Source organism: Palaemon carinicauda, chromosome 5 (assembly GCF_036898095.1).
Source record: "Palaemon carinicauda isolate YSFRI2023 chromosome 5, ASM3689809v2, whole genome shotgun sequence".
In the NCBI taxonomy this organism is placed as follows: domain Eukaryota; kingdom Metazoa; phylum Arthropoda; class Malacostraca; order Decapoda; family Palaemonidae; genus Palaemon; species Palaemon carinicauda.
Window position 1 is genome coordinate 133,872,630 of NC_090729.1, and position 18,767 is coordinate 133,891,396.

At 48.0% G+C, this 18,767-nt stretch overlaps 1 protein-coding gene across 1 annotated transcript in view; it reads right to left on the minus strand.

Annotated features, from left to right (window-relative positions):
* The window catches only part of LOC137641485 (calcium-responsive transcription factor-like), a 71,087-nt gene that overhangs the window by 38,346 nt on the left and 13,974 nt on the right, over positions 1-18,767 (minus strand). The window contains exons 4-6 of the mRNA XM_068374094.1: positions 15,698-15,790; positions 15,410-15,589; positions 4,340-4,549 (exon numbers count right to left, since the gene is read on the minus strand). Of these exons, the coding sequence (XP_068230195.1) occupies positions 4,340-4,549; positions 15,410-15,589; positions 15,698-15,790 (483 nt within the window). The remainder of the gene's footprint in view (positions 1-4,339; positions 4,550-15,409; positions 15,590-15,697; positions 15,791-18,767) is intronic.

The window sequence follows — 18,767 nt, forward strand, 5'->3', positions numbered from 1 at the left end:
AGAGTGACTCGCCAGGGCCTGTTGGAACTGTTGACGGCCAGAATATGGCCTTCATCCCTAGCCAATTGATGTGGAGGTACCCTTCTAGTTCTGGCCATAGGCTTGAGATCCTTTGGTTCAGAACGTGCCCCCCCCCCTCCTTCTTTGACGCGTCCGAGGACAGCACCAAATGCGGAGGAGGGACGAGAAAATCCACTCTCTAGCAAAGGCTTCGTAGGTCAACCACCACTGCAGGATCCCTCGTTCGGCAGATCCCATAGGACCAGAATGTCTGGGGAATCGTAGTCTTGATTCCACCAGGACTTGAGTTGCCAAAGCAGGAGACTCACCCTGAGGCGAGTGTTTGGGACTAGAGGGGTCAAGGAGGAAGGTGACCTAGGAGGCGTAACCAGAAAAGGGCTGGAGACTCTCCTCGCCTCAGGAAAGGTTCTCCTACTCTCCTCCGCCTTGCTATCCTGTCATCTGATGGAAAGGCTTAACGGAGCTTGGAGACTAAAATTAAGCCTAGATATCCCAGTTGTTGCGATGGAAACAGAGAAAAACTTCTCAAGATTTACCATGATCCTTAGATCTTAGCAAAGTCCCAGAGGCTTGTCCCGGCGTCAAAGAAGGGTCGATACCGAAACTGCCGGGGTAGCCAGACATCCAGAAAGCGAAGGAGGCGGATGCCGCTCCTGTGTGGACATGAGGGTTCGGAATGAACTTCCTGGTGAATGCCTGCGGAGCTGAGGAAAGATCGAAGTACCGCACCTTGAACTGGTATATCTGTTGCCTAGGCTGAATTCCAAGTACTTCCTGTAAAGACGGATGGATTGGGATCTGGAAGTACCTGACTCTCGGATCCAGTATGCACGTGAAGTCTTGTGGTTTCCCTAGAAGTCTGATCAAATCTGTTGTATCATACTGACCGCAGTTTGTACGACAAACTTGTTCAGGGCTAAGAGGACGATGGCGGGTCTCCAGCCTTCAGGCGCTTCTTACAAGAAAGAGTCGCTTGAAGAACCTTGGGGGGAGCCGCCAACAACCTTGGAGAGCGATGGCACGTTGGCGCGTTGGCGCGATTGGCAAGCGATGGTTCTTTGCGGGAGATGGAGCGTCGGCGATCGATGTTGTGTAGCGACCGATCGCATACAGGAGAGCCAACGCATGGCCGCGTATGGCGATCTGAAGCGTGGGCGCGTTGAAAACGCTAGCGGGCAGGCGAAGAATCGCGCGCGATCGCTAGGAGATCGCTGGCGCATAGGAGATCGACGGAGCGCGGTTGCGCGGCCAGAAGATATCAGCGAGGGGCAGAACCAGATGGTGAGGTTGCGCATAATGGCAAACGCTCGTGGCCGAGTACGGAAGACTTCTCGTGGGCACGCGGGCGCTCAGAGACTCATTCAATTCTAGAGCACAGTAGATCATCGGCGAGGAGGTGAAGGAATCATCTCTTTCGCCTCCACCCACATCTGGAAGGTCGTGGAGTACACTGGTGCGCCTTGCGCACATCAGGAAAGGGCACGCAGATGTGCGCTGGCGAGAAGGCGAACGAGGGTGTAAAAAAGAAGGAACAATCTCCTTGCCTGTGCCTAGATCCAAAGATCGTGGGCGCGAGGGCGAACGTTGGCGGACATTGTGCACATTAGAAAAAGGAGCGCAGATGTGTGCTGGTGCGCAGGTGATCGTGGGAGTACGGGAGACCGTTGGCGCACAAGGCGCGTAGCAGGAAAGGGGGTCCAGAAGTGCGCTGGCGAGCTGAAGAGGGCTGGCGCACAGAAGGTCTCCGAGGCGCAGGTGAGCGCTGGCGATCAGGAGATCTACGGCGAGACTCAGCTACAGGAGATCGCAGGAGAGAAGTCTGGAACACAGCAGGAGAGCGCAAGAGCGCTCGCGCGCAGGAAAACGTGGGCGCGCAGGTAAAACCTGGCACTTAAGGGACTTACCCACATTGTGGAGTAAGCCCTTAGCCCCGAAGGGACCGGTGCTCGTAGGAAAGGAGGTACGTTGGTGCCCACAGTGCATCTGCATCCAGAAGAAGGTCTGGCAGGAGGATCCTCTGCGGGGAGGGTGAAGATGAAGACGACCACAGGCAGGAGCACCATCATCAGACCTCCAAAGAGGAGTCTCTGGAGTGAATTCCCCCAAGGGGGAGAAACACTGGCAGGAGAGACCGTGGCATCAGCTGCCCCCGAAGGGGACTGAGCCCTCAGCAACAACAGCAACAACAGCAGAAGGAGACCTCCGAAGAGGAGTCTCTGAGGTGAACTTCCCCCACGGGGAAGAAACACTCGCAGGAGAGACCGTAGGGCTCAGCTGCCCTCCGAAGGGAACTGAGCCTTCAGCAAACAACAGCAGAAGGAGTCCTTCGAAGCGGAGTCTCTCTCGCGAACGAGAGAGGAAAACTTCGCAGAAGAGACTGAAGATGGAGCCCAAGGGCCGAAGGGTCAGCCAGTGACCTAGGAGCCAACCTCCGAAGAGGCGCTCCTGCAGCTGCTCAGCCCCTTGAGCGTAGCTGCAGGTGAGACCGCTCAGCACCAAAACTATGGTCCGAGAAGTAACCACTCAGCCCCTTGAGCAAGGTTACAAAAGCGGTCGCTCAGCACCAAGAGCAAAACCACCAGAGGACCAGGAACATATCATAATTATTAAAGGTAAGAGAAGTTTCCCCTGAAAGGGAAAGAAACTCAAAACTGGGCAGGGAACCTCCCTCGGAAGGGAAGTTACCCACCCAAGGAGGCGAACCTCCTGAGTGCTTTAAGATGAACTGAAGAGCTGTCGGGTGTCTCGGGAGAACTTCCAGGAAAAGAAGACACGCCCCTGACGAAGTCCTATAAAGGAGGCAGCAACAGCCGACTCCCCAAGTCCCAACAAGACAGCTCTGCTTCGTTGTCACATTAGGCAAACGAAAAACAGATCGTTAACTGTGAAAATAAAAAGTAATTAGTTAACATTCATTCCCCCGGGAAGAATACGAAGAGGAAACCCGAGGGAAAAGAACACAAGAATTACATAACAGGCAAGAGCCCCAACCCCACCTACACTCACGGGAAGGGAAAAGGGCGAGAACTGTAACAAAAACTGAATTATAAATTATAATTATGCAATTCATTAAAGAATGTTCACTAAAAGTAAGAACGAAACACCCCAAAGGGAAACGTTCTAAAAAGCTGAAAAGTTAACAAATACAATTAGATTTAATAATAAAAAAAAATAATTGAGATAAAAAGTACTGCGTAGCAACTCCACCCGAACGGAGGAGCTATCGTAGTATGTAGAAAACGTAGTAAAAGGTGAACGACCTCCAGAGAGAGAGAGAGAGAGAGAGAGACCGTAGACAAACTACACTCTCGCGATCCTACACTGAACCCCACCTTCCCCGAAGGAAAAGAGGAGTAGTGGAGAACAAATAATAAGTCCAGCGATGACGACTCCCCACGGCGCCCGTGGAAGGAGGCGACCGAAGGACCAAGGAAGAGATCGCGGTCCATGAACTTACATCGTAGTGGCCTGACTGCCGGCGGCCACACGATGATATCGTACACACACACACACACAGCACAAACACTGAAAAGGAAACTTACTGATTTCTATACTCAAATATATACATAAACATAAAAATATGTTTACATATATATATGAGTAAAGAAAAGTAAGTAATTAAGTAAAGACAAAACAATAAATGGCTGCCATGCGAGGACGGGAACAGAGACATCCGTTCATCGTCCGAGCCAAAAGCGAAGTGAGTCAGTTCACCAGTGTGTGAGGGGGGAGGGGTAGCTAGCTACCCCTCCCCAACCCCTGCTAACTAGCGCGGGGGTAGTTAACCCTCGTTAAAAATCTAATGGCTCGCCATTTCAGCTACGCCGAAAGTAAAACCCTATGTAAATAGCGTGGTTTGTATTTCGGTTACGGAAAAAATACAATTTCAATACTTTACACTAGCTACCACAGCAACCAAATCCTGGTAACTTTCATTGTGAAAGTCAATACTAAATTATAACACCCAACACCTGATACTGTAACTCTCATGGAAAAATTAACAATACAAATTTAGGGAGTTTAATAGTACAATTGCCTCAATACACACTTTTAATACTACTTATACTGTGCTAGAACATCACCTACAGCTACCATTATGTCTAACGTCCAAGGACTCTGATAAGAAAATCAAGCTGCTTCTTAATAGTACAGTACAAAAATAATTTATCTTATCATTAAACCTATTTTTACTCAAAGACAGGCAAGCTGTAGCTTCAAAGGGGTTAGCATTATGAACACTAGATAAGATTAATTGAAATAAATAATTTTCATGTGTAAATTCATCTAATTATTGCCAAGAAATAAATAAACTTATTACCTTTCTGACTACATTTCTTATATCTTGGTCCCGAGGATTAAACCTGCGACTTTCAAAGGAAAAGCCTTCCTCCTGGGATAACTCATCAACTGCATATTCCATAACTTGCTCTTTTATGTTCTTGGTACCAAATACACCATCAATTGTTAAATCTCGAATCTTCTGGATAATTTTTGGATGGACTGGTTCATGTGCCCTTCCCGTTCTCTTCTGTAAGGAATGTTAATATTTTACTACTGAAATAAACTGTAAGAAAAACTTTTGTACAAGGTCATGGTGTAGTAGAACATCATATTAAGAGAGTGAATTAGTAATCAAGTACTAGATACATAGCCACATACCCATATAACTAAATAATTAAGGATACCGTACTACGCTACAATATTAAGAGACCAGAACAAAAATAGATAAGGACATGAAATAACTAGATAAATAGAGAAAGAATTCAATATTAATCATGATCTTTAAACAGAAATGAACTGTTTCATTATTTACTGGGAATTCACAAGCTTTAATTCCTAACTGAAGAGCTTTGTACACAAAATAAAAAATAAATCAAAAGAATTCTATCTGATGTATGAAAAACATTTTGTTCCTTCTTAAAAGACAAGAGAACGGGCAAGTATTTAAATAGCATCCCCTCATTTTCATTTCTCATTCTTTGTATGTATAAAAATATATATCAGAAAATCATAGCCACTGGAAGTGGGAAGGATGGGTGGGAATTTCCAAGAATTGTAGGTAAGAATTGAAATAATTAATCTCAGTCTCATGGTAATGGAAATTTCAATGAAACTTCCTGAAATTCATATGCTCAATACCATATTGCCCTGGTAGGTGGGACAGTGGTACTCGGTTAAAATAAACCAAAATAAATATTATGTCAATTAATAAAATTACTGTAGACACTTTGCAAGCAATCTTACTTTTGAAGCTGAATTGAGTAGCAACTAAATTATGGTTTAACCAACCACCATTGGAAATACTGCCTGGATTAGGATAGCAATTAACAGTAATAACCTAAAATTCTACATCTTAATAATCATATTTGCACCAAACTTGAGACACTAATTTGAAATACTTCCTAAATTGTTTACTTCCTTAAAACTGTCCAATAAAGATGACAAATTCGGAGATCATTTGTATTTTTCCTAACCATACAAACCATAGCTATTTACATTGGGTTTACTTTTCGGCGTAGCTGAGATTGACGAGAAAATAGATTTTAACGAGGGTTAACTACCCCCGCGCTAGTTAGCGAGGGTAGGGGAAGGGGTAGCTTCCTACCCCTCTCCCCCCCCCCCACACACCGGTGATTTGCTTCACTTAGAGGTAGGACTTGACTTGGGGGACAGGGCTGGCGGGCAAATATGTGTAAATAGCTAAGGTTTGTATGGTTAGGAAAAATACAAATTATCTCCAACTTTGTCATTTGTTCCATAACTGAAATACAAACCACGCTATTTACATTGGGTGACTTACCCCTTAGGAAGGGTGGAAAGTCCCCAGCCTTACTGACTTTGGCTTTACCCGGGGACTCCGACTCCAATTGAGTAGCACTCGAGAAAAGGAGTCCCTGCACCTCACAAGTTCCTCGCTTCGCAAGGAATGTGTGGTCTACATAAGTTGTGTGTGGAGGAAAGAGCGTGACTCGTCCTATGAAGTTGACCTTGAGACCTTTAGATAGGAATCCAGGATAGGACGTTCCCAATACCACCTCGTGAGGGTATGGGGGACGCGACAGCATTAAGCTTAATAATGGGAGCACAAGAAAGCATGGTTTACCTGCAGAGGTTGAGGTCAGCTATGCGGAGACCAGGATGCTGCTTCCCCAAGAGAGGGGAGGATGAAGAAAGAAGTAAGGGTCAGACATACTCTTTCATTCACGCAGACTAAAACCGGGTAACAACGCCCTCAACCTACAGCTACTTGTCCATAAAGGAGCCTGAGGCTAGACCAGCTGTTGTGCAGCCACCATAGGGCCGATAGAAAAAGTATCGAGGCTCCTGTGGGTCACGTCCTGCAGGTAGTGGGCTGTGAAGGTCATCTGACGCTTCTAGACCCCAGCTTGAAGTACCTGCGTCACAGAGAAGTTTCTCTTGAAGGCCAGGGACGTAGCGATGCCCCTGACGTCGTGTGCCCTAGGGTGACGTGACGGAGGAGGGTCCGGATTCAAGGCGTGATGGATAACCCTTCGAATCCAAGCCGAGATGGTGTTCTTGGTGACCCTCCTCTTCGTCCTGCCTGTGCTAACAAACAATGCTTGCACCTGAGGATGAACTGCAGCTGTTCTCTTCAAGTAACACCTCAGACTCCTCACTGGACACAATAGCAGCTAGTCTGGGTCGCTTGTTACAGAACGGAGACTCGCGACCCTGAAAGAGTCGAACCGTGTGTCCAGCACTCCAGGGTTCTGAGTCTTGGCAACAAACTCAGGGACGAACCTGAACGTTACCTCCCCCCATCCCCTTGAATGGGCGACGTCGTACGAGAGACCATGAAGTTCACTAACTCGTTTGGCAGAGGCCAAAGCGAGCAAGAAAGCAGTCTTCCAAGACAGGTGGCAATCAGAGGCCTGGCATAATGGTTCGAAGGGAGGTCTCTTAAGAGCCCTGAGGACCCGAACCACGTTCCAAGGAGGAGGTCTCACTTCCGACTGAGGGCAGGTAAGCTCATAGCTACGTATGAGTAGAGAGAGTTCCAGCGAGGAAGAGATGTCCACTCCTTTCAGCCTAAAAGCCAAGCTTAAGGCTGAGCGATAGCCTTTCACTGCTGAGACCGAAAAGCGCATTTCCTCCCGCAAATAAACGACAAACTCCCCTATTGCTGGAATAGTGGCATCGAGTGGAGAGATACTCCTCCCACGACACCAACCCCAGAAGACTCTCCACTTTGCCTGGTAGACTCCCTCAGAGGACTTTCACAGGTGCCGAGACATTCTCTATGCAACCTGTTGCGAAAAGCCTCTCTCTGTGAGGAGACGCTGGACAGTCTCCAGTCGTGAAGCCGAAGCGAGGCTACGGGTCTGTGGAAGATGTTGCAATGTGGTTGTTTGAGTAGCTCGTGTCGTGGGGGAAGTTCTCTCGGGAGCTCTGTTAGGAGCTGCAGAAGGTCCGGGAACCATTCCGCGTGATGCCATAGCGGAGTTATCAGAGTCATCGACAAGTTGACAGATAGTCTGGTCCTGTTGAGCACCCTTCTCATCAGACAGAATGGTGGGAAGGCGTACACGTCGATGTTGTCCCACTGTTGTTGGAAAGCATCTTGCCAGAGTGCCTTGGGGTCCGGGACTGGGGAGCAGTACAGGGGCAGTTTGAAATTCAAATCTGTCACGAACAGATCCACGGTCGGGGAACCCCACAAAATCAGGACTTTGTTGGCTATCTGAGGATCCAAAGACCACTTGGTACTCACTATCTGCGAAGCCCTGCTCAGACTGTCGGCGAGCACATTCCTCTTGCCAGGAATGAAGCGAGCTGATAGTGTTATCGAGTGGATTTCGGTCCACCTCAGAATCTCAACAGCAAGATGGGATAGCTGCTGCGAAAAAGTACCTCCCTGCTTGTTGATATAAGCCACTACCGTGGTGTTGTCGCTCATCACCACCATGGAGTGACCCGCAAGGGTCCGCTGGAACTGTTGAAGAGCCAGGAAAACTGCCATCATTTCTAGCAGGTTGATGTGCAGGTACTTTTCTGATTCTGACCAAAGGCCTGAGGTCCTCTGGTTCAGAATGTGCTCCCCCCTCCTTCTTATGAGGCGTCCGAAAACAGTGTCAATTCTGGGGGGAGGGCGAGAAGATCCACTCCCTTTCTCAGGTTCCCGTCGACCAGCCACCACCGCAGGTCCGCCTGTTCCGAAGGTCCTATCGGGACCAGAGAGTCCGGGGAATCGGATCCTTGATTCCACCAGGACTTGAGCCGCCACTGCAGGGATCTCATCCTAAGACGCCCGTTTGGAACCAGACGGGCCACGGAGGACACGTGACCTAAGAGACGCAACCACGATTGGGCGGGAAGCTCTTCTCCCCTGAAGAAGGGTTCCGCCACCCTCCTCAGCCTTGCTATCCTGTCGTCTGATGGAAAGGCTTTGTGGAGATTGGTGTCTAACAACATGCCTAGATAAACCAGTCGTTGGGACGGCTGCAGAGAGGACTTCTCGAGATTTACCACGATCCCCAGATCCTGGCAAAGTCCCAGAAGCCTGTCTCGGTGTCGAAGAAGGGTCGACTCCGAGTCTGCTAGAATCAGCCAGTCGTCCAGATAATGGAGGAGATGGATGCCGTTCCTGTGCGCCCAAGACGAAATCAGGGTGAACACTCTGGTGAACACTTGAGGTGCTGTGGAGAGACCGAAGCACAGCACCTTGAACTGGTAGGTCTTGCTGTCTAGGCTGAATCTCAAGTACTTCCTGGAAGACGGATGGATTGGGATCTGGAAGTACGCGTCTTTCAGATCCAGTGTGCACATGAAGTCTTGTGGTCTCACTGCAAGTCTGACCGTGTCTGCTGTCTCCATGCTGAACGGAGTTTGCTTGACAAACTTGTTCAGAGCTGAGAGGTCGATGACGGGTCTCCAGCCTCCAGACGCCTTCTTTATAAGAAAGAGTCGACTGAAGAAGCCTGGGGAGCCGTCGACGACCTCCTGGAGAGCATCCTTCTTGAGCATGGTCTCGACTTCCGCCCGAAGGGCTAGCCCCTTTACCGATCCCACGGCATAGGAGCTCAACGACACTGGATTCGCTGTCAGGGGAGGTTGAGATGTCGTGAATGGGACACGATACCCTTCGCCGATCACGAAGACCGTCCAAGCATCGGCCCCATGTTGCTGCCACCTGTGCACGCAACTTTGAAGGCATCCCCCCACATGTGGACACGCGGGGGGGACTGCCACTCCTAGCGTTTGCGGCCGCGGCCGCTCCCTCTAGGAGTCTTGCCTCCCCTGGAGGACTTACTGCCCCTCTTCGTCCTTGACAGGAAAGGGCTGGGTCTTAGACACCACTTTCTTAGCTGCCGGCGCCTGCTTCGGTGTCTTGCGAGGCTGCTGCTGATGTTGCTGCGGGACTGGAGGCTTGTAGGGCCGAGATGCAAGGGCCCTTTGGAGAAGGGAGTCCTGATTAGACTTCCTCCACCTCTCAGCTGTACGTTCCATGTCCTGGGGCTCAAACAAATTCCCCCCGAGGAGGGAGGCGTGTCTGAGCCTGTTGACATCCACGGCGGGGACCTTCGGATGGATCTTCTCGGTCACCGCATCACGACGCTTCAGCACTGAGTTGGCCCACAGGTTGGTAACCTGATGTGCCAGGAACTCGATGGAGCGAGTGCCCGAGAGGAGGAAGGTCTCCAAGGCCTTCCTATTGCTCTCCTTAGACAGATCCTCAGAGCGCAATAGGATGCCCAGAGAACCTAGCCAGACATCCAGCCATGAAGTGACCTGCATGGCGCACTTCGCGACCTTCGCATGGCTTAGGATCTCCGACGCCGAGAACGTCACCTGCCGGGCGGAGATCTTCTCAAGAGGAACTCCCCTAGTAAGCTCTTCTACCGAATGGTCGAGGGGAAGAGTGCGGCTAGACTCCCCCATGATCTCAAAATACCACCTCTGCTGGAGACGAGGAGGTGGGAGGAGTTTGTTCCCGGCAGAGGAACGACTGGAGGAAGCGAGTACTGCGAGCTGAGCGCTGACCCTGGCTCTGGCACTCTTCAGCCCCTGGGATCAGGGCAGAGCCGCGCTGGCCTTTGGGGGCTTCTGAGTTCCATAAACCTGATCCAGGACCGTGTCCTTGCCTTCACGGGGGGCGATCACAGGGTCCATGAACCCGTTGAGCTGTCTCATCAGGACCAAGACCTGCCAGAAGGCATGCTCAGAATCTTGCTGCTCTCCTCCCTGTGGACTGGCAGCTAAGTCTCCTGTTCCCGGAAGCTCTTTTGGGGAGACACGTGGACGTTCTCCTGGAGTCTAGCTGGTTCCTGACGAATACGTGCAGAAGACTTCGGCAACGTCTTGGAGTCCTTGGGTTCCCTCCTGGGCGGGATACAAGACTCCAGCAAGGTGGTCTGGTAGGCACCTTCCGCGCGAGACAATTCTCCTCCACGAGGAGGTGACTCCCCCCTTGATGCCGAGGGGGAGATCGCCGCCTCACTGAACTCTCCCGAGGATGGAAAAGCCTCGTCTACGGGAGATGGAGAAAACGACTGCGAAGGGGACGGGGCCTTCCTGACAGACCTCTTAGGAACCAACTTCTCCCTGGGAGATGTCACCACTAAGTCAACTCCTCTCCTTCTCTTCAGCGGGGGCGAGGCCATCGCTGGCTTGTGTCCTAGATCGACGAGTGCCGGCTTCATAGCCTTCACTAACGCCCGCATCAGAGGACCAAACCGTCTGCCGAGACAGGGACACAGAGTTCGAAATTCGCGTTGGAGGGAAGGGGATTGGGCGATCCTTCGGAGTGGACACCACTGGACCTGCCTGCAAAAAAAAAAGGGGAAGAAAGTTGCCTTGACCTCTCCAAAGGTCCTTCCTTGTCCTGCAAAAGAGACCTGAGCTTAGGTGGAGGCGATCCCGACTGTGACCTGGCGACACGCGTCCCTGCTGCTGCCGCGAGCTGCGGAACCCGACGCGAACGGGGGTCGTACTGATGCTCGCGCGAGGGTGACACGAAAGAGTCGCGCACGAGGGGCTGTTGGAGCACGGGCACGCAACTGCGCGGAGACAAACGAGCGCGGGGGCCGATCGCGCGCGGGCGAACAGGCGCGTATGCGAGTGAGCACGTGTGCGAGCGGGCGAGTGAGCGCGTTGGCGAGTGGGCGAACGAGAGCGCTCAGGAGACCGCTGAGGGCCAGGGGACCGATAGTGTCCTGGAGACCTGTGACACGTGGGCAAGCGATGGCGAGTCGGCAATCGATGGCGCGTCGGCGAACGCTGGCGCGTTGGCGAACGCTGGCGCGTTGGCGAACGCTGGCGCGTTGGCGAACGCTGGCGCGCGGGCGAGCGATGGCGCGTGGTGGCGCGATGGCGCGTGGTGGCGCGTGGTGGCGCGATGGCGCGTGGTGGCGCGTTGGCGAGCGATGGCGCGTAGAACGCGCAGGCGAGCTGATCGCAGGGGACCTATGTTTCTCCGGATCTGGACCTACTGGGCGCTGACGCGTAGGAGAGCGCTTGTGTGCAGGCGATGGATCACAAGGAGGATCTGGAGATCGCCGGCGCTCAGGGGAACGCTGACACGTCGGAGATTGCTGTCGCGCTGATGAACGCTGGCGAGCAGGGAGACGGCGCGTAGAAGACTGCGCAAGAACTGTCGGCGCGACGCGCAAAGGCGAACGCTCGCGAGTGGGCTCAGGAAGAGGAGGCGTGCAGGAACTCTAGGTGTACGCACCGGAGATCGCGCGCGTTGCTGCGCAGGAGAAAGCTGACATGCAGGATCGCGAGGGCGAGAAGTTGCATCCTTGCCCATGTCCTGAACCAGAGTTCTAGGGCGCGTGTCAGGAACTGGAAGCGCAGGTGCGCGTTGACGAGCAGGAGATCTAGTGCGCTCAGGAGACCGTTGGCACGCTGGGCGCGCAGCAGGAACAGGAGGATGTTCGTTGTCCTTAGGAGAGCGCTGGCGAGCAGTAGGGAGTTGATCATCAGAATAGCGCAGGCGAGCAGGAGAGCGCTGGCGATCAGGAGAGAGCTGACGAGCAGGTGAGCGCTGAAGAGGCAGGAGAGCGTTGGTGTGCAACTACTCGTGAACGCGCAGAAGGGCGCGCAGGGGAACCCTGACGCGCAAGGGTAGCGCCAACACTGTGGGTGACATCCCTTTGCCCCGAAGGGACCGGTGCCCGTCGACTGACGAGATCAGACTGCTGGCCGTCTGCACAGGAAGTAGAAGGTCTGGAAGGCGTGGGAGAACGTGAACGATCCCCGGAGAGGTCTAAGGACACGGCTGCTACAGACTGCTTCTGGTGAGGAGAGTCCCCATTAGAGGACGGATGAGGAGAAGACTCGAAAAGGCGCCTCTTGACACCCTTATAGGGAGACGGGAGGCCCTTGCGGCGAAGCGGACAATGAGCCTTACGGCGAAGACGGCCACGAAGGAGGTCGTCAGGATCATCAGTCCTCCGAAGAGGAGTCTCAGTCAGAGTGCTCCCCCGAGGGGGAGACTTGGCCGCAGGAGAGCCCGTAGGACCCCCTTCCCCCTCCGAAGTATGTACAGAAGGGGGAGGAGAGCCTTCAGCAACGTCATCACCATCAAGAGCCGCATAGGTTTGACCAGACTCGTCGGAAGCCTCTGCCAACACGACGTCGACGATAGACAGAGGATCTACGTCTGCTATCACCGGCGACTGCTTGACAGCGGCCCCCAACTGAATAAAGTCAAATAGGGCTTCCTTGGAGGGCAGGCCCTTAAGCCCCAAGGAAGCCCAAAGCTGAAAAAGATCATCATTATACATAGAGTTAACATTATCAAAATCCTCCCCCGGAGGAGGAGGGGGAACAGCCCCGCTTTGGGAGGCGACGCCCTCTCCCGCACCCCGAGGTCAGGAAACAGAACTAGGGCCTGCGCTCCCACTCGGCGGCCTTTCACTAGGAGCCGGACGAGGGAGAGCTTCGGAAGAGGTAGGGCAGCGTAAGAAGAGTCCCGAGAGCCTTCCTCCTTCAAGGCAACCCTCGAAGGAGAACGGTCTCTCTTGGACTTCTTCTTACGCTGGCGAGCAAACCTCTCCCACTGGGAGGCAGATCACTCCCTACACTCACTACATGTATTTTCACCATCACACCGTCGGCCTCGACACTGCGGGCAAAGGGTGTGAGGATTGGTATCCACCGCAGACATGAAGGTACCGCAAGGGCGGCCAGCAATCCCAGGGCACTTGCGCATGATGAACAGCAAAGGGCGAGGCCAATTTCAAACACACAAAGCTGAGGAAAAGCAAAGAAAAAATTAAGGCTATCAAAAACGAGGATGATAGACAGACACGTCTGCACATCGTTCGAGCCAAAAGTGAAGTGAAGCAAATCACCGGTGTGTGGGGGGGAGGCGTAGCAAGCTACCCCTTCCCCTACCCCCGCTAACTAGCGCGGGGGTAGTTAACCCTTGTTAAAATCTATTGGCTCGTCAATTTCAGCTACGCCGAAAGGTAAACCCAATGTAAATAGCGTGGTTTGTATTTCGGTTACGGAACAATTATTAATTCAAACAAAAAATTAACAACAATGAAACTCCCCTGCTGACCCTACTCAGCCAGGGGCTCAACATTACAGTATTCAAAATTAAACTTGACTTTTCACAAACAATGATTGGAAAATACAGAAACAAGATGCCATTAAGGTGAGTTTAAAACCTTCTCCAAGGATAAATTTCAGATATAGAGTTCAATGTAGCAGTATCTGTTCTGAATTGTTCAACCTCTATCACATATCCAGTTACAGAACCTAGAAGATAAGTATGGAACGGATTTGGATGGAAGAGGGGGGACTGTGCAAGGCAAAGCATCACCTTGCTGACAGTAGTGTACATATTTTTGAACTGCTCTTTGCCTTCCTTCCTCGTAGACTGAGCCTAGAAGGGACAAGAATGGGGGGAGCAGGGTCCAACCCTTTCTGGGGGATGAAGCTGCTGGTGCTCATTGCCGTGATTTTGGAAAGGTCAGAACCTTCCTCGATATCGAGCAAAATGGCATGGCCATTGTCTCACTCAAAAGACCAGAGTTCTTAGGGGATACCTCATAGTAAATGAAGGATTAGTGATACACAGTATCCCCTTTCACTGCTACCTCAGCATTTACACTCTGAAAGGTAAACAAGGAGTCTTGCACCTATCTAATCCTTAGAGCAACACTTGTGTATGTAACAAAAAGGTGCTACCATGAACCATTGTACCTCAAGGCTAGATATCATATGCTTAACAATTGGTTCTGGTTTTGTTTCCTACATCTAAAATACAAATGCTCAAATTCGAATGGGTCTAAGAATATATAATAGGAGGTAGAAGAAAAATTGGGCAGAGAACAATCTAGACCCAGGTCAGAGAAAGACCCCTGGTAACAAAGAGCTAGAGAGTTATCGCGTCCTCTGACTGGCCAAATACTACACATACAGTACACAGAATGGGCTGCCATAATCTTTGCAAAATTTCCTCTTTCCTTATAATCTTGACAACACTATGATAACCAAACAATTCTTCTTCATTCAAGGGGTTAATTACTGAACTGAAATTGTTCAGTTGCTACTTGCTACTTGGTAAGGGTAGAAGAGACTCTTTAGCAATGGTAAGCAGCTCTTTTAGGAAAAGGACACTCCAAAATCAAACCATTGTTCTCTACTCCTTGGGTAGTGCCATAGCCCCTGTACCACGGCCTTCCACTGTCTTGGGTTTGAGTTCTCTTGCTTGAGGATACACTGAAGCCCACTATTCTATCTGTGTTCTTATTTCATTTCCTCACTAGGCTATTTTCCCTGCTGGAGCCCTTGGGCTTATAGCATACGGCTTTTCCAAGTAGGGACACAGCTTAGCTGCTAGTAGTAATAATAATAATAATAATAATAATAATAATAATAATAAATAATAACAATAATACTAATAATAATTCAGTGCACCCTCCCTCTGGTAAACGGGTATTGTCGGTCCTATTTAGTTCTTCTAAACCCAGAGTATGGACTAGTCACTGACCAGCCCTTTGGTGTGCAGGACTAGCACCAAGCAGCGGTAACTCCTCTTTCTAAAGTACCAAAGTACCTCGTAAAAGAAGAGAGCCCAAAGAGATACTCTATCGTCCAGGCAATCGGTAAAGAAGGAGCTTACGCTCCTCGATCACTTAACCCATGCTGTGAGCAGTCCAGTAAATACTAACCCATTATGGTTCTAAATGATCAGCCAGGGCCCCGCGATATTAGCCAATGCTCTACAAGATTTGTCATCAGCCCTGTAGAGCCTTTGACAGGAAAGTGAGAAGTACTAGTTGGCCATGCTCACTACCTGTCGTTAATTACCTCATTAATGAATTTAACCACTTTTTCAGTTCTGCTAAAGGCATTCCCTATCATCAGGGACAAATAAATTCAATGTGTGTATGAGCAAATAAAATATTACCCTCTTGATTCCCGGAGTAAACGGCTTGTCCGCTGGCTCAATGAGGTGATTTTCATGTTGTTCTATTTTGGGCAGACTAACTACAAAGCAGCGGTGAAAAGTCATCACATCTCTTGACTGGAATGCTTTCTTTAAGGCTTTTGACTGCACTTTATGTCTCCAAGGGGTATTTTCACAAACCTGAAGAGAATCAGTAAAATTCAAAGTGCAAGAATTTAAGAAATATGAATTACACAAATTATTAACAAAATATAGACATGTTACCATGTAACACTAAGCCACACATACCTTAAAATCAGGGAATCGAAGTATCTCACGTAATCGTATCTGTGCAGGACAATTTAACTTTTTGGTACCTTTATATTTTAAGACACCATCAGGCTGAAACAAAAGAAGTAATGTACATACAAATAATATTTAAAATAAAAACATCAAACCCGTATAGACCAATCCTAATTTTCGATCCACCATCTTATTTTTCAAGAGTAGCAGATTTTATTTCATTGGATTTCACAACTTGATACTATAGTCTCTTAATCAGCCAATTCAGTATTGAAAAGCTACATTCCTTCCTAGCCTGAAGCAGCATTTCACTTGTAAGTGAAACAGGACAAGAGTGAATACTTAAGTAATTATTACCATGCATAAGTGTGGGAAATACAGTAATGCATTCTATTTGACTGAGTACAGTACTGTACATCTTAAAAATATTTTTTCTTCAAATAACCACTATGACTACTACTACACTTACGCTGCGCAACCATCATGAATGCACTACAATAACTAATTAAACGGTGTTGGCTATGTACCTGAATATTACATCATAATCTTATGTTTTGTATAATTCCTGATACTGTATCTTTATAATATCTTTGTGATCCTCTTGTGCAACCTTAGTTACCTCCAAAAACCCCCCTTATATTTTCAAGTAACTGTTACTTTAATTTCACCCCAACACCATATTCACCACTCATCTATAAATGTATCATCTGAGCAAGAGCTGTTAAACTCAAAATATGATTTGTTCCATATATTGTACTGTAGAACGTTTCAAAGCTCAAAAAAATCGGTTTTGGACCAAAAAGTTTGAGTGAAAAATGCCTGTTCTTGAATAAATATTCAGTACTCAACCAGTGCAAATAAAAGCCTGCCCTTGTTGCGGATGAATGTAAACATTCGCTCTGCCTCATTTTTCATGTTACATTATGCTATTCAGTATAGTATCTTTGATTTGCATTCTTTTTCATTTATTTTGATTTATTAGCACTTGAACAGGGGTCCAAAGAAGAATAAGAGTGAAAGTGGTCAAGTAAAAGGAAAACAGTTCAAGCAACTACTGAACTAAAAAAGGAAACCATTGCTAAGCACGAAAACAGAATACGTGTTTCAGATCTTGCTCTCAAATATCTTTGGCTAAGTTGACTATTTTAAAGAGTAAAGTAATAATAAAGGGAGCTAATGTTGCTAAAGGAGTGCCTACTGTACTTTGATGAAGCAACGGCCTCAGATACTTGAGGAAGAGAAGTTCTTACTTATTTTCATAAATGAGAAACAGGTATGAGGTGACAGCATTAGCAAGCCATTTATTTGTATAAAGGGGCTAAACATCTCAGCTAAGTGGGGAAAAGTTCAAGCTTTTGTTGAAAAAACTCAAATCCTGATAATATAATAACCAATAGCGCTGTAAACCTTTTAAATGAGAAGATTCTGCAAGAAAAGCAAAATCAACATACATTGGATCACATTTCAATTAAACAAAATCCAACCCCAAACCAACAGAAAATGGAAAAAACCCAAAACCTTAATTACCAGATGTTTTTATGGAAGAGGATTCCCCCTTCCCGTCATAACTCCTCCCTTCTTCCCCATGCTGCCATCCACTTACGCTGACATATAGCTATCAAAAATTTAATTTCTTATATGTTAAAATGACTTCTAATGGTTTAATTTTTATTGGGAGCTTTATATGTATTATTGTAATTACTCTTTGTATAAAAACTACATAACTGCGTCACTTTTTTATGCTAGTATGTTACAATACTAGCGAATTAACTGGGGCTTAGAATGCATTATTTACTTCTACATTATTTGTAATGGGACATAATGATTCGGTATTTGAACGAATCAGTATTCAACCATCGTTTTGGAACGAATTATGGTCGAATACCAAGGTATTACTGTAAACATAAATTCATAAGGAATACAGTCAAATGTCTTCGATGAGGAAATTCAGGTCATCCAAATAGTTCTTTAGAGCATCCCTTAACCCTTTTACCCCCAAATGACGTCCTGGTACGTTTCACAAAACTCATCCCTTTACCCCCATGGACATACCGGTACGTCCTTGCAAAAATCTGCTATTCAAATTTTTTTTTGCATATTTTTGATAATTTTTTGAGAAGCTTCAGGCATTTTCCAAGAGAATGTGGCCAACCTGACCTCTCTATGTGGAAAACTAAGGCTGTTAGAGCAATTTAAAAAAATATTCTACAAAATGTGCTTGAAAAAAAATAACCCCTGGGGGTTAAGGGTTGGAAATTTCCAAATAGCCTTGGGGTAAAAGGGTTAAAATTCTTTTGTTTTACTTAGTTTTACATTTTCACCTAATCCTTTGCCCTTTTCTCCCACATAACCATGCTCTTTTTTTCCAGGATCAATTTAATAATTATTCAAAACCAATGTTCACGGACACACCATTTACTACCACAAGTTTTAAAAGTAATTTGTATTTTTCCTAATGAAACATACCTGAGTCCTTTAATTAGGAGATTGATTCAAGTGCTCCTAGAACATGGCAGTTAAAACTTATAAAAAGGTGTCTGCAGTAGCCGGTAAATATCGGCCTGTGGTAAGGAAGTCACACCCTCTTGCCAGTACACTGAGCAGTCACTCTGATTGCATCTGGGACTTTTAGGGGGAGCTGATGGCAGTGTAAAGACCATAGAATTAGTAGTGAAATAATAAATTTTTGCTTATTTATTTAGTGAAAAACATTGTACATATCATCACTGCATTTATTGTAAATTGTTACACTCATCAGCCATTAAATTGTCTCATGTTTTGATTCAGGTTTGTGCCATGCCTTACAACTAGTAGAGAACCACATGACACTCAGTAGTTGATAGACGGACTGTAATTATTTCTCGTGTTTTGAACATGATTAATTAGGAACCAGAACCAGGACTCACAGTTGATGTGTATGGGAGAGAACAATAAGGGACTACAGACCATCATATGCTTATCTTGAGGCATCGAGATTAGAAACTGGATTATCCACAATGGACTCGGAACCTCTTGCACCAATAATTGTTCAAATGCTTAAACAAGAGTTGGCAAAAGCCACTAACCTGAATACTGC